The following is a 12801-nucleotide window of genomic DNA, read 5'->3' as shown; positions in this document are numbered from 1 at the left end:
GTGCCAAGCACATATCTTGCATTCAATTAGCACTAGACACCATTTCTTTAATGTTCCTGGGCCTGGAATCACTTTTAATACAGGTATAGGTCCCGCTTGTTTGGTTCTCCCAGGACAGATAAATGAGGACCGAAGGAGTTAATTGTCAGCATGTAGACGAGTAAGGACTTCTTGAGAAGACAGTGTTAAGGTTGTGGGCAACACTGTAGAAAACAACTGTTACGGTCCCAAATTTCTACTGACTGGGAAGCCAAAGCAATTTCCTCCTGCATACAATTTATTTGGACGTGCTCAATCTCACCAAGCATATCACAGCATCAGAGAACACGGCTAAGGGCAGGTTACTTACGTCTGTCAGGGTAAATCCTTGCTTCTTGCCTTGTTTTGCACAAAGGTAAATAAACAGCCAGGAGCGAGGTGGGGGACAACGAAATAAGGGCAGAGCACAGAGTGAGGGCGATAGCTCACAGTGAGGCACGCAGGCAGGCAGCAGCAGTTCTAGCCATCAATACTTTATTGTTCCAGTCAACACCTGCACAGATGTTACTGTCCACTTCCTGACCCTAGTAGGGGGGGTCCCACCACACTTGGACCATGGCCCAGAGAAGCAGGTCTCCTTATTCCTCCCTAAGATAGTAAGAAAGCCCCCTCGCCCCACAAGACAGAGCTCCTGCTCACTAACGTAGTGCTGGCGCATGTGCTGTGGGATCCCTGCTCCCATCCTGCATTGGGAAAGGCTGGGATGAACCAGGGCAAGGGTGCAGTGGAGGATACACGGGCTACAGCGACTAAGTGCATAACTACTGACCTGACCCACCACCCCGGGCTTCGTCTGCACCTCCCAGACAGGAGCCTCTCTAAAGCTTCGCCGGGGCCTGCTGGGAAGGAAGAGCTGGCAAAGAGTGGGGATTGAGCTGCTAAGGACAGGACACAGCAGGGAAATAAAGCAGAGAGGAGCGTGGCACAGGAGAGAAAAATGATAAAGTGCCTGAACTAAACAACCAAGTGGGACACGAGGACAGAGCAGCACAGGTCCCTGAGGATAGGAGGAAAAAGAAAGGGACAGACCACCAGGGCTTGGGGCATCGTGGAATGAGACTAGAGTTGAGGCAGGGAAGCAAGTGGGAAGGACTCTTCTAGCCCTGTTCACATCCACTAACCCAGATGTAAAATTATTTACAAGCTTAAAACCAATCCCAGGTACTGTACCAGGCCCAGGACAGCAGGCAGGCAGGCAGGCAGGCAGAGGGCGGACTGGCTCCATCTGATAGCCAGCTTCCCCACATATTGCTCCTCCCCAGGGCAGTAGGGAAAGGAGGAAACAGTGACATCCCTAGCCAAGAAGCCCTACTGTGCCTGCAACTCCTTCCCCTGGGGTTCATGGCTCTGCCATGGCCTGAGCCTCTTGGGCTGACTGTACCAGAGACGGGGTATTGGGCCCTAGGGGGGGAGCATCAGCGGGCTCTGGGAATGTCTCTGGCCCCAACCCCAGCTCTGCATTCAGCTGCTCCAGCTCCCCCTGATCCAGCAATTCGAAGTCCTCAGTGGCCAGTGCCTCTTCTTCCTCGGGGGCAGGCAGGGGCTGGGGTGAGTCCTGGGGAAGAGGCGGGAGTACTGAGGGGGAAGGGGCCGGGTCATTTTCAGCAAGGCAAAGTAGGGGTGACAGGGCACTAGGTGGAGTGATGAGATCACCACTCACTGCCTCTGGGCTCAGTGTCTCCACTGGTCCTCCAGGGGAGAGCATCACTCCATCTGTGGGAGACCCCGCCCCATTGAAGTGCGTGTTCACGAAGTGAAGGGGGGATGAGAGCCGAAGCAAGGTCTCCTTGGATGCCACATCTTCTTCCTCCTCCAAGTCCAAGTCTTGCCTTGAGAGGGCCTGAGGGGAGCCCAGCAGGTCTTCGGGAGGGGCCAGGTCTGTCTCCTCTCCCTCCCCCAGCTCCCGACTCAGGGCCTCCTCTGGCTCACTTGGCAGGCTCTGCTGGTCCAAATCTGGGCAGAAAACAAAGGGCCAGGAATGGGCCTGCTGTGCTGAGCAGCTGCAACAGGCCTATCAGCTCGAGGCTGAGAACTCAAGACATGGAAGGCTGGGCCAGGCCTTAGGCATTAAGGTCTTTCAGGGGTTTGGAGTAGAACTAGAGGATCAGCTCCCCACAGAAAACACTTATGGGGGCAACTGCCAGAGAGCACAGCCAGCATCCCACGACAGGGAACAGGAAGCTTGGAGGGGACAAAGGACCATACCCTCCGACACGTCAGTTAGCTGTGGAGTCGTCGCCCGGGATACAGAGAAGCCACCACTTTCCAAAATAGAAGCCTCCTCATCTGACAGCTCTGAGTCTGTAATGGCCAAAGCCAGTGCTGTTTTCTTCACATCCACCTGCAGGAGAACCAGGATGAATGTCACAGGCAAGGGGCTAAGAGAGCCCATTTTCCAGGAGCATCCCTGCCCCACCACCAACCCCCACCCCGTGGAGAGGTGGCTGCTCTAAAGCAGAGCAATTCTCCCCCAGCCCACCTCCCTTGGACCTCACCACTGGGGAGAAGCCAGCCAGTTCTGCCTCGCTCTCACTCTCTGTCTCCGCCAGTGGCTCATCACCTCCGGGGGGCGCATTCTTCCCCTGCCGCTCTAGAGAACCAAGAACAGCTGGGCAGTGACCAAGCAGCAACAGTGGTGGGGGACAAACACTGCCAAAGGTATGGAAAGTATCTAAATCCCAGGGCATTTCACAAGCTACAGGCCAAGGTCCTCCCCCATTCTCCCCCTTTCTGGGTCATGGGATCCCCTTACTCCTCTTGTCGTGTTTGTGATGCAGGGCATCAGCTTCCGCCTTCATGCTGTAGTCCAGCTGCATGAGCAGGGGCTCCAGACGAGTGTACATCCTCTGGATGAGTTCATGATAAACCACCAGGGGCCACAGCAGGATACTCAGCACTGGGGGTTACAGTGTCCACTCAGAGATCCCTAAGCCTATTTCCCAAGGGCCCTCATTCAACTGATGCTTCAACAGAAAAGGCTGAAGGAAGACAAAGTCCCTTCCTGAGGCTGTTCCAACTTCTTCCCACATCCACTGCCCTCCCCAGATGACTATTCCACTGTTACTAATACTACAGCATCCCCTGGAGGTCTCTGTAAATGGGTAACTGGGCAGACAGTGTACCATCCACCCCTGGGTCAGTCCACGGAAAAAAACAAAGACAGGGCTTTGGAAAGGGGAGAGGTCAGACCCTACTCACAGACAATGTAGGAAATCATAATCCCCGGAACATAGTGTCCCAGCACAGCCAGCACAGCACAGCCAGAGCAGACGCGAGCACAGAACTGCAGAGGAGAGCACAGGATCTAAGAACTGTAGGCTGAGGTATGCGCTCCACTTATCTGGGTAAGAAATATTACTGCTCAGCTGGTGGAAGGAGGCGAATGCCCTCTAGGAATGCGGTGATCCAGTTTAGTCAAGTGGATGCCCAGGACCACCAACTAGGAAGTTTGCAACAAACATTGCCAAACACCTATAATTCAAACTGGTCTCTCTCGGCAAGAAACCGTGTCAGAATGGCAGAAGCTTATTCTGCCTCCTGTACCAGACTATAGCTGTACATCTTGCCTCAAGAAGGCACCAGGCCTTATCCTTCAGTCTCCAGCTGGGGAGTTCGAGTCACTCCTCCCCACCCCCGCCTCTATTTCTCCACAGCGTAGAGAACTGTTGTGTGATGTGGGGGAGGTTACCTGAGCTGGATTCTGCCTCTTGTACTGCAGCAGCTCCTGCAGGTGAATCTGGAAGGTGAGCCAGCTCTCAGCCAGGTATCTGCACAACTCGGGCACACTGAGCAGGTGCGGCCGGGCGCCTGACCCCGCACCCTCACTGGGGAGACATGACACGACCCCTGGAGGCCTCAGACACCAGCTTCCTAGGCACTCAAATCCCTCTGAGAATGTCAATGAGCTCTTTAGTCTAAGGAAGTGGACAACCCCACCTCCCAGAGGGAGGCCGTCTGGGTCCTGGGGAACAAAGCCCAGAGCTCCCAACCCTTTGCCCTGAAAGGAGCAGGCACACAAACACCTACGCAAGAACCTGGGACCAAGCTTGTTACCAGTGCATTCACTATGCTGGGGCCTGTGCCTGCAGAAGCTGCAGTACTGCTATGCACTGTGGCGGTGAGACACTGGCACGAAAGCAAGACAGGGATTGGGCATTTGTCTTCAAGGGGTGGCCTGCACTCACCTGTCAGAGTGTGGCTCCTCTGGGGATGATGCTTTAGAGAGAGAAGGAAAACAAGTTATTGAGGTGTAGAGCTCCGGGAAACACTCCCTAAGCCAGAAACAGCTGCCCTTCCTCTGCAGTCCCAGAGTGCTTTTTTGAAATGCCATTTGCAGGAAGTGTTACATTGTTATTGTCGTTTGTATGTCTGTCTCCTTCTTTAGACTTTACCTTTTTCCACAATGGGAACGACATCTTATTCAGGTTTACACCCCAAACAACTCACACACTGTCTGGCACCTAGTTACTCCAACATGTCAATTAAGTGAGTATGTGGACAACAAAAAACACAGGAAGAGCTAATGCTCCTATAGTTCCTATCATATACGAAGCCCTACCACAGGCACATAAAGTGAGTCCACTTCTTTATTCTCCACCTCCTTACGAAATAAGTTTTACAGTCCCTGTTTTATAGTTGAGGAAACAGGCAAACGCAAATCGGAGATCAAGGGACTTTCCCAAGGTCACATACAGGGTAAATGGAAGAGCAGGCAATGGAACCCAGGCCATCTGGCTGCAGAGTCCGCAGTCTTAACTACTACACACAATAACATTAATTTTGAGAAAGGGGAAATTATATTTCCCATCTGGGGAAGCAGTTGTGCTTTGGGAGGCAGGTGGCCTGCTGTACGCTCTCACCATTCAACCCAGCCAGGTGAGTCAGGCACAAAGCAAGTGCTCAACGGGGCTTGCTGAATGAATGAAGTAACACTCACCTGAGATGTCAGGGAGGAAGCGAGGCTGCCAGAGATCCAACAGAAAATAGGCCAAAAGTGAGATGCTGAGTAGGAAGAAGGGCCGTAGGGAGGAAGAAGACAGCAACCTTAGGGAGAGACAGGCAGCTCAGCGGTGAGTGGGTGAGAGAGGCTCCCACATCTATCGCAAAGGCGGAAAAGCGCCCACTGATGGGGGAATGGGAACCTCCAGGCCTAACTCGACACCCGAAGACAGAGAAATGGGGCAACCCAGGCGGACGACGACCTTTAAAAAACAGCTGATGGGTCAGTCCCCCAGGACAAGCATCTTCCCCAGAAAGAGGAATCCGGGCTCTCCCGCCCCCGCTCTACCGCGCAGCCCGGCCCCGCCCCCCTCCTGCGCGGCCCTTACCAGAAGAGGCCGTTGAGCGCGGCCGCCGTGACCAGGCTGTGCAGCGGCTTCTCCCACACCAGCAGCCGCTGCGCTGCCGCCAGCACCGCCTCCCAGCCGCGGAGCCGCAGCCACAGAGCCGTGGCCAGGCGTCCCACCGCCTCGGCCGTGGCAGCCTCCTCCTCCGCCTCGCCGGTGGCCTCACCCATGCCTAGGCTCAGGCCCAGGCCGAGGCTCAGGCCCAGCCCCGAGCCCCCACCTGCGCCGGTGTTACCAGCGCCACCGCCACCGCCACTCGCCATGGCCCCGCCGCAGCCGCCGCCCGAGCCCGCGAGGAGCCAGGGCTGCGCGGCCGCCGCCGGGGGCGCGTCAGGCGGAAGGGGGCGCACGCAGCGGAGAAGGCCGCTGAGGCCGCGGACGGGAGTCACGTGACGGGGGAAGCGACGAATCCGTCACGTGACAAGCCCTAACCGCCGAGCTAGGGCGGCCGGAGCCTGCGCGCAGGCGGTTGCCGGTGACCCTGCTCCTACGCAGGTTCGTGTTTTGGCTGCGCCGAGCAGTGTCTGCCTCTTTCGGACGGAAGGACGGAAATCTCCGCCTTTACCCACCCCAGCCAATTTTCTTCTCCCTGTGTAGTCAGGGAGGCTAGGGAGGCTGGTCTTGGCCCGGTATTTCTGGCGTGATGCGGCCGACAGGGTCAGGGAGTGGGCTTCAGATGCCCAGTATACCCCGAGAGACCTGCTTCTGCTGTGGTAGGGCGGCGACCGTTCCTTTACGCAACACTCGACGGTACTAGTCCTCCCAGTTCCCTCTCCTCAGCGAATAAACAAACAGCAGCGCGTGACTCGACAGACTCAAAAACAGCTCCAGCTATTAAGAGTAGTTTCCTTCCCATCTTTCTGTAAACTCTCCCGCCTTTACGCATGGAAAACTCCTTCCAGTCCCTTGCTTAAGCAAGAGATTGGGGTCTGGGGGTGAGTTTAAAAATAAAACCCTGTTTAGGTGCTGTTTACTGTTTGGGGGGCATGTTAACACCATTTGTTTTTGTTTTTTGCGGTACGCGGGCCTTTCACTGTTGTGGCCTCTCCCGTTGCAGAGCACAGGCTCCGGACGCGCAGGCTCAGCGGCCATGGCTCACGGCCCCAGCTGCTCCGCGGCACGTGGGATCTTCCCGGACCGGGGCACGAACCCGTGTCCCCTGCCTCGGCAGGCAGACTCTCAACCACTCCGCCACCAGGGCAGCCAGCACCATTTGTTGAGGCTTAAAATATAACAAACGTTTTGTGTTTCCTTGAGATCATTTAATCTCTGCAATAATCCTACAAAATTCGTGTTTAATTAGGTCTAAAATTCCAAGCTGTACAAAAGGAAGATGTACAGCCAAAAGTGCTCTTGCCTTTTGTACACAATTCACTACTGTTAAATTTTTGTATACTCTTCCTGACGCTTTTTTAGGTATATTATTCTGTGTGTGCGTATTATCTCCTCTTTAAAAAAACAATTGCGAGAAACTCCCTGTCCTGAGTCTTTGTTTTATTTACATCGGTATGAAAAGTTCAGCCGGGCTCGTTCATCCTCACTGCGCCATGGTCCCCTAAGAATTGTTCCGATTTCTCAGACGAGGGCACGCTGGGGCTCAGCGATACCAGGAATAATAGCCCGGCTCCTTCCCGGCGGTCGGGGCCGGCGGCTCGGGCCAGCGGGAGGCAGGAAGTCTCGGGCGCTGACTGGCCAGCGGCGCCCCCGCGGCCTCTAAACGCAGGGCAGACGCGCGGCGCGGCAAAGGCACAACACGCGCCTCGAAGCCGGGTCTCCTCTACTGGGTGAGGTGGACGTCCTGGCCCTCGAGCTTCACTCCCCGAGTCCGGAGCCCAGATCCCGGAGCTGGGAGCCCGGAGCCCCGCCCGGAGCGGAACAGGAAGAGGCTCCCGCCTGCCCGGCCCCGCCTGCCGCCTCTGGCCAGTGGCGGGGGCTGCTCCACCGGCGAGGGTGGGGGCCAGCTTGAGGGAGGCCGGCGGGCAGGCGGACAGGCGTTCAGGGGCGGTTCCACGGCCCCCTTACAATTCGTTCCCTTTCCTTCCACCTTCGCAGGGCGGCGGCTGGCGGCGCGATGGACCTGGCCGGGCTCCTGCTGGACGAAGAAGGCACATTCTCCCTCACCGGCTTCCAGGACTTCACGGTGAGCGTGCGGCCCGCCCCCTCCCCTGCCTCCCCGCGCTTGGAGCCGGGACTCCGGGCGCTCCCGTCGGGGCCCGAGCGGGGCCGCGATCTCGCCTGATGGCTCTGCCGGGGAGCCAGACGGTAGTCGCTCTAACCGTGCCTACTCGAGGCCCTGGCTGCTTGGGCCCCGGGGGTGAGCCGCGGGGTACAGGACTATGGAGTAGGAGGTGGCCAGCCGGGGCCTTTCTCAGAGAACTTCTTCTCCAGAGCCCTCAGCGAAGAGGATTCCACCCCCCGTGGACAGACTGCTATTGGCAAACAGTCCGGAGAATGCGGGGCTGGGTGGGGCATGGGCCGCGCTAGCGGTGAGGCAGGCCTCTCGCCCGGCATCCCCCTTCCAGCCGGGATCCACGATCTCCATCATAAACTTCCCTGCCCTTCGCACTCCACCACCCTCCTGCCCTGTTCAGTTCCTCCCAGGACACCAGAAGCTGAGTGCCCGGATCCGAAGGAGACTCTATTATGGCTGGGACTGGGAAGCTGATTGTAGCTTGGAGGAGCTCTCCAGCCCTGTGGCAGGTTAGACAGTGTTGTGCGAATGGGCCAACGAGAAGCCTGAAAATGGGGTTGTCAGTGGTCACCAAAATGACTCTAGGTGTACCCTGGGAACTGCACTGTCTCTTCATAGCTGGTGCATTTGATTGGTGTAAGCACTAGGTTTGTGTTTCACTTTTTTTTTTAAGCCTAGATGAGGAGGAGACATGGCTGTTTTACAAGTCTATATCATTCTTGATTTGTATACCAGAAACTTTAAATTTTCCGAGGATACATGTCATATATTTCCGAAACAACGCATGTGTACCTTTTCAAATGAATTAGAGTAAAGAACAAATCTAGATAATTTCAGGTGACAGGGAAATAAGCCTTCCTCCTGGAAGAAGCTGAAATTCAAACCTGGAATGGGCTTTTCTTCTCAGTGTGGGAGAATTCGATGTCTATTTTGTTATTATGGTTCTGCCCCCAAGGCCTCAGATAATACAGTTTTGGGTGATAACAGTGGGGACAACTTTGGAGGAGTTGTTTGCTCACTGTTTTCCTTCTGCCCCCTGCAGACATCGCTGTGGAACTGCTCCAGAAGGCAGCCCCCAGTCCTATTCGCAGGCTTCAGAAGAAATATGTAGCCCATGTGTCCCGGTGAGCCTGCAATAGAGAGAGATGGAGTGAGAGTGTTTCGGCTCTAGAGAGAGGGGAAGGGTTATCTCTAAGGAGAAGTTGTAAAGATACAGGGATGAGCATCATAAGAGTTACAAGAGCTGAAAGACCCTTGGGTTTAATTACTAATCCTTTTCGCCACCCAGGGAGGCATGCATTTCCCCGTGTGCTATGATGCTAGCTCTGGTGTACATTGAGCGGCTCCGGCATCGAAACCCAGACTACCTACAGCATGTGTCATCGTCTGACTTGTTCCTGATCTCCATGGTAAGATGCCCTCTTCCCTTCATCTCTCTGGTGAGCCGGGAGCCCGGTGTGAGCTCTACTGACACCACAACCTCTGGTTCCTCTGCAGATGGTGGCCAGTAAGTACCTCTATGATGAAGGGGAGGAGGAGGAAGTCTTCAGTGATGAATGGGGAGCTGCTGGGGGTGTGGCCGTGCCCACTCTCAATGCCCTGGAGAGGGGTTTCCTGAGTGCCATGGTGAGTAACTATTCTCTCTCGCTCTGTTTTCCTGGCCCATCTTTATATTCCTTTCACCCTTTGTCTTTTATCTCCCAGCTTTCTGCCGTCTCTTCATTTCTCTTTTTGCTTGTCCTCCCTGTGCCTTCCCTTGTTACTGTCTTCCCTTCTAGCTTTTCTGGAATAAGCACACCCTTTGGAGGTTCCTGGCATGGTGAAGCCAGAAATGGAGCATCCCTCATCACCAATCCTCCAGGCACCACAGGGGACACTCTGGGTCAGAGCTTATCTTACTGGGCTCTGATTATTTGCTTCCAGACTTTGTCTGTCCCTAGGTGCTGGGCTCCCTATGAGTATGGACCATCCTCAAGAATACTTTTTCCCCTTGCTTTTAATGGAGGCTGCAATATGAAACCAGATATGTGGTGACTAAGTAAGTTAATACGTAAAAGCTTTTGGAACAGGACTTCTCTGGTGGTGCAGTGGTTAAGAATCCACCTGCCAGTGCAGGGGACACGGGTTCGAGCCCTGGTCCAGGAAGATCCCACGTGTCGCAGAGCAGCTAAGCCCGTGTGTCACACCTACTGAGCCTGCGCTCTAGAGCCCATGAACCACAACTACTGAGCCCGCGTGCCCAGAGCCCATGCTCCGCAACAGAGAAGCCACCGCAGTGAGAAGCCCACGCATTGCCACGAAGAGTAGCCCCTGCTCGCTGCAACTAGAGAAAGCCCGTGCGCGGCAATGAAGACCTAATGCAGCCAAAAATAAATAAATATTTTTTAAAAAATAATAAAATAAAAACTTCTGGAACAGTATCTGGCACACAGTAAGAGCCAAGTGTTACCCGTAGCAGTGGTTGTCCTTGCTCCTCTGGGTCTGGTTATTAATTGACTGTGCCTCATATCCAAGCCTGGTTCGACGCTCTTCTCTTCCTACCCACAGGATTGGCGTCTCTACACTGACCCTCGGGAGATCTTTGAGGTGCTGAGCTGGCTGGAGAGCTGGTAGGTTCCAGGATTTAGAAAAAGGTCAAGGGATTTGGGGGGAGGCTTCAGCCATAGGAGCTAAACAGAGATGAGGGTGTGTGTAACTGGGGGAGAGAGAAGACGGGAAGAAGAATGGCCCAAGGTAGTGGTTCTCAAAGCTGTCTGCGGTCCTCTTTGTAATAACCTTTGGGAGGGTGGGAGAAGCTTATTTAAAATACAGATCTTGGTCTCATTCTCAGTTTCTGGATCAACGGGTAGTCTAGGAATCTGTACATTTAACAAGTTCCCTAGTGCTTCCTGGTGGGTCCCCAGGGGAAAGAGCGTGCCAGTGGGCCAGCTGCAGGAGGGTTGCAGACTCTCTCTGTCTTTTCTCCTCTTTGTGCAGCGTGGCTGAGCAGCAGGGCCGCCGGCGGGGCTGGTACACCTACACAGACCTGTGTGTGCTGCTGGAGCAGCCTGCCTGGCAGCTGGCCCTGGGCTCCCTCTGCCAGTGGCTGGCAAAGGTGAGGAGGGGTCAGGAAGGATAGGGAGCTTGAGCCGGCTGCGGTGTAGGGCGGGATGATGGAAAGCAAATACGGAAAGGCTCAGGAGATGAGGTTTGGGAGTAGATGGTGATAGAGAGCTCTCACTTGAGTCCAGGTGTCCAGAAATAAGGGGTGGGTGTGTTAAGGACAGTGAGAAGCGGGTTTGGGGGAAGGGGATCTGGGCACTGACCTTTCTTAATCCCTCTCCTGCAGGTGTCCTGCCTGTTAGCTATGGCATATGTGAGCAGTGTGGCCCTGGCTGTGGCATCGATGGCCGTAATACACCAGTCCTTGGGGCAGTCCTGTAGCCCCCCACCTGGCCCCCCAGACCTTGGACTGGCCTCCAGGTGCCTTTCGGAACCCTGCATACCTGCTTCGGTGCCACGGTGCCTGCCTTCTCCTGCTAACGTCTCCAGCTGCCTGGAAGTCGACGTAGGGCCGCGTCCACTCTGGGGCAGCCTTCTGGCCTCACGGGCGCCGCCACCATTGCCTCCCCCGGCTGCTCCGGCTCCTCTCGCTCTTCTCCACAGCTGCCCCCTTTGCCAGAAGCTCCAGAAGGACTCCCCAGCCTGCCGTACCTGCCACCACCCCAACCATACCGTCCCCACTGGGCCCCCCAGCCCCCGGTACCACTCCCACGGCCTGGCTCCCCCCTGGCCTTGGAGCCCGATGCCCCCGCTGCTCCCACAGCCCCAGCAGTGTTCCCTCTTCGGCATCATGGAACTGGCCCGCCTTAAGTCTTTCATTTTTCCAGGCTAGGTAGGGTTCTGAGGAACGCATTAAGAGGATTTGGGAGTCCCTGAGAACCTGGAGGAGCAAAGCGTGATCTGGGTTCTTGGCTGGTCCCCTGTCCTCCTGAGTGATGGAGCTTAAGGGCGTTGTGGGGCAGAAGGACTGAAGGTCACTTGCTCTTCCGTCCCTCAGTGGCTGGCTGATTGGCCAGGGCAGTGGTGGTGCCGGGAGAAGCTTCAGCTCAGCGACCAGGGGCGTGTCACAGGTGGACAGGGGAGGAGCCCCTGTCCCTCCATTTCCCCTGGGCTCTTTTAGACTTTTGAGTTTCCTAGGATGGGGGGAGGGAGGGAGGAAACATTGGCCATGGTCTGTGTGATGTCCCTGATGCAGGAGAGGCAGGGACTGACAGGGCCACCCATGGTGGGAGCTGCTGCGGGCAGGTGGGGTGAGCGGGGAAACCCTCTCCACACCCGTCCCTGGGACTTAGTCTAGAAGAGCCAGGGACTGCTGGGACCTGCAACCTGGCCCTTTCGTCTTCCACCCTTCTCTTAGTCTCCCGCTCCTGGGCTTCCCTCTCTTCTGGTTCCTCTCCCGGGTGTTCTCTTCACAGGCCTCTCTGGCCACTGCTTTGTATCTGGGTTTTTCACACTTTTTGTAGAACCAAGATTTCAATAAACAATTTCAGTTGCGTGGCTTGGACTCTTCCTTCTGCAGCAGCCCTCGAAGAACTCTCCTCCCCATATCTACCTTCTCAGCCTCCCTACTCCCTGATGCCATCATCTTGCAACTCATTCTCTCAGCCTCATTCCAGAACTTCCCTGTTGTTTGATGGTCATAGGCTCCCATATCAAGCTTCTCCCTCATCCCTGCTCCCGGCACCCTGGGGCCCCAAGCACTGCTCGACTTGGATGCAGTGGGGCCCAGAAGGTGACTGTGCCACGGTAGGGGGTTGTAGCCCTGTCTGTCACAAGTTCTGATTGAGCACCGTCTTTGTGGATCCCTAAGCACATCTCGTGGAGAGAGGCCAAGCCAAGTATCCAGCGGAGCCCCATGAGCTTGAGGGCAAGCCCAAGGACACCTTATCTCTCTCCTGACATCCTTTCTGGTATGACACGTGGTCGTCTTTCTGGTCTGACACGTTAGGTCGTCATTATTAAAGAGAAGACCAAGGCTGGGTTATCACTGGAAGAAGGAAAACCGGGCAGCCAGCTGGACTAGGGTTATTTGGGACCATGGAAGAAGATCCTCAGCAGGGGTGGTGCTGCTACCTAGGGTGCATCTTGGAAATTTATGGGGCTTTTTGTTTGGTTTTTGGCCGTACCGTGTGGCATGTGGGATCTCAGTTCCCCGACTAGGGAAGGAGCCCATGCCCACTGCAG

At 55.6% G+C, this 12801-nt stretch overlaps 2 protein-coding genes across 3 annotated transcripts; one reads left to right on the top strand and one right to left on the bottom strand.

Annotated features, from left to right (window-relative positions):
* Positions 1 to 499: 499 nt before the first annotated feature.
* RETREG2 (reticulophagy regulator family member 2) lies at positions 500 to 5719 on the bottom strand. Of its 2 annotated transcripts, XM_065880398.1 has the most exons (9): positions 5367 to 5719; positions 4976 to 5082; positions 4224 to 4254; positions 3728 to 3863; positions 3238 to 3322; positions 2792 to 2935; positions 2535 to 2629; positions 2245 to 2380; positions 500 to 1992 (listed from the first exon to the last, which is right to left on the bottom strand). In XM_065880398.1, exons 1-9 carry the CDS (start codon positions 5645 to 5647, stop codon positions 1379 to 1381), a joined length of 1629 nt encoding a protein of 542 aa, XP_065736470.1. In that variant the 5' UTR covers positions 5648 to 5719; the 3' UTR covers positions 500 to 1378. The 2 variants fall into 2 exon arrangements, with proteins under 2 accessions (XP_065736470.1, XP_065736471.1); XM_065880399.1 differs by lacking the exons at positions 3728 to 3863; positions 4224 to 4254; positions 4976 to 5082; positions 5367 to 5719 and having other exon boundaries at positions 1379 to 1594; positions 1700 to 1992; positions 3238 to 3256.
* A 1643-nt stretch (positions 5720 to 7362) lies between these two features.
* Positions 7363 to 12111, top strand: CNPPD1 (cyclin Pas1/PHO80 domain containing 1). Its single transcript, XM_065880748.1, has 8 exons — positions 7363 to 7524; positions 7976 to 8084; positions 8618 to 8699; positions 8864 to 8984; positions 9073 to 9201; positions 10123 to 10184; positions 10552 to 10669; positions 10904 to 12111. The coding sequence occupies exons 1-8, from the start codon at positions 7456 to 7458 to the stop codon at positions 11447 to 11449; spliced, it is 1236 nt and encodes a 411-aa protein (XP_065736820.1). The 5' UTR covers positions 7363 to 7455; the 3' UTR covers positions 11450 to 12111.
* Positions 12112 to 12801: the final 690 nt, after the last annotated feature.

Source organism: Phocoena phocoena, chromosome 7, assembly GCF_963924675.1.
Source record: "Phocoena phocoena chromosome 7, mPhoPho1.1, whole genome shotgun sequence".
Taxonomy (NCBI): domain Eukaryota; kingdom Metazoa; phylum Chordata; class Mammalia; order Artiodactyla; family Phocoenidae; genus Phocoena; species Phocoena phocoena.
This window is presented reverse-complemented; position numbering and strand designations above follow the sequence as displayed.

Excerpts from the sequence above, each read along its gene's own strand:
- RETREG2 (XM_065880398.1), bottom strand. The coding sequence starts at position 5,647 with ATGGCGAGTGGCGGTGGCGGTGGCGCTGGTAACACCGGCGCAGGTGGG. Across the intron at positions 2,936-3,237 it reads TATGATTTCCTACATTGTCT|TGCTGAGTATCCTGCTGTGG; the intron begins GTGAGTAGGGTC and ends TGTAACCCCCAG. Across the intron at positions 2,630-2,791 it reads TCACAAACACGACAAGAGGA|AGCGGCAGGGGAAGAATGCG; the intron begins GTAAGGGGATCC and ends TTGGTTCTCTAG.
- CNPPD1 (XM_065880748.1), top strand. The coding sequence starts at position 7,456 with ATGGACCTGGCCGGGCTCCTGCTGGACGAAGAAGGCACATTCTCCCTC. Across the intron at positions 8,085-8,617 it reads GCTCTCCAGCCCTGTGGCAG|ACATCGCTGTGGAACTGCTC; the intron begins GTTAGACAGTGT and ends TGCCCCCTGCAG. Across the intron at positions 9,202-10,122 it reads GGGGTTTCCTGAGTGCCATG|GATTGGCGTCTCTACACTGA; the intron begins GTGAGTAACTAT and ends TCCTACCCACAG.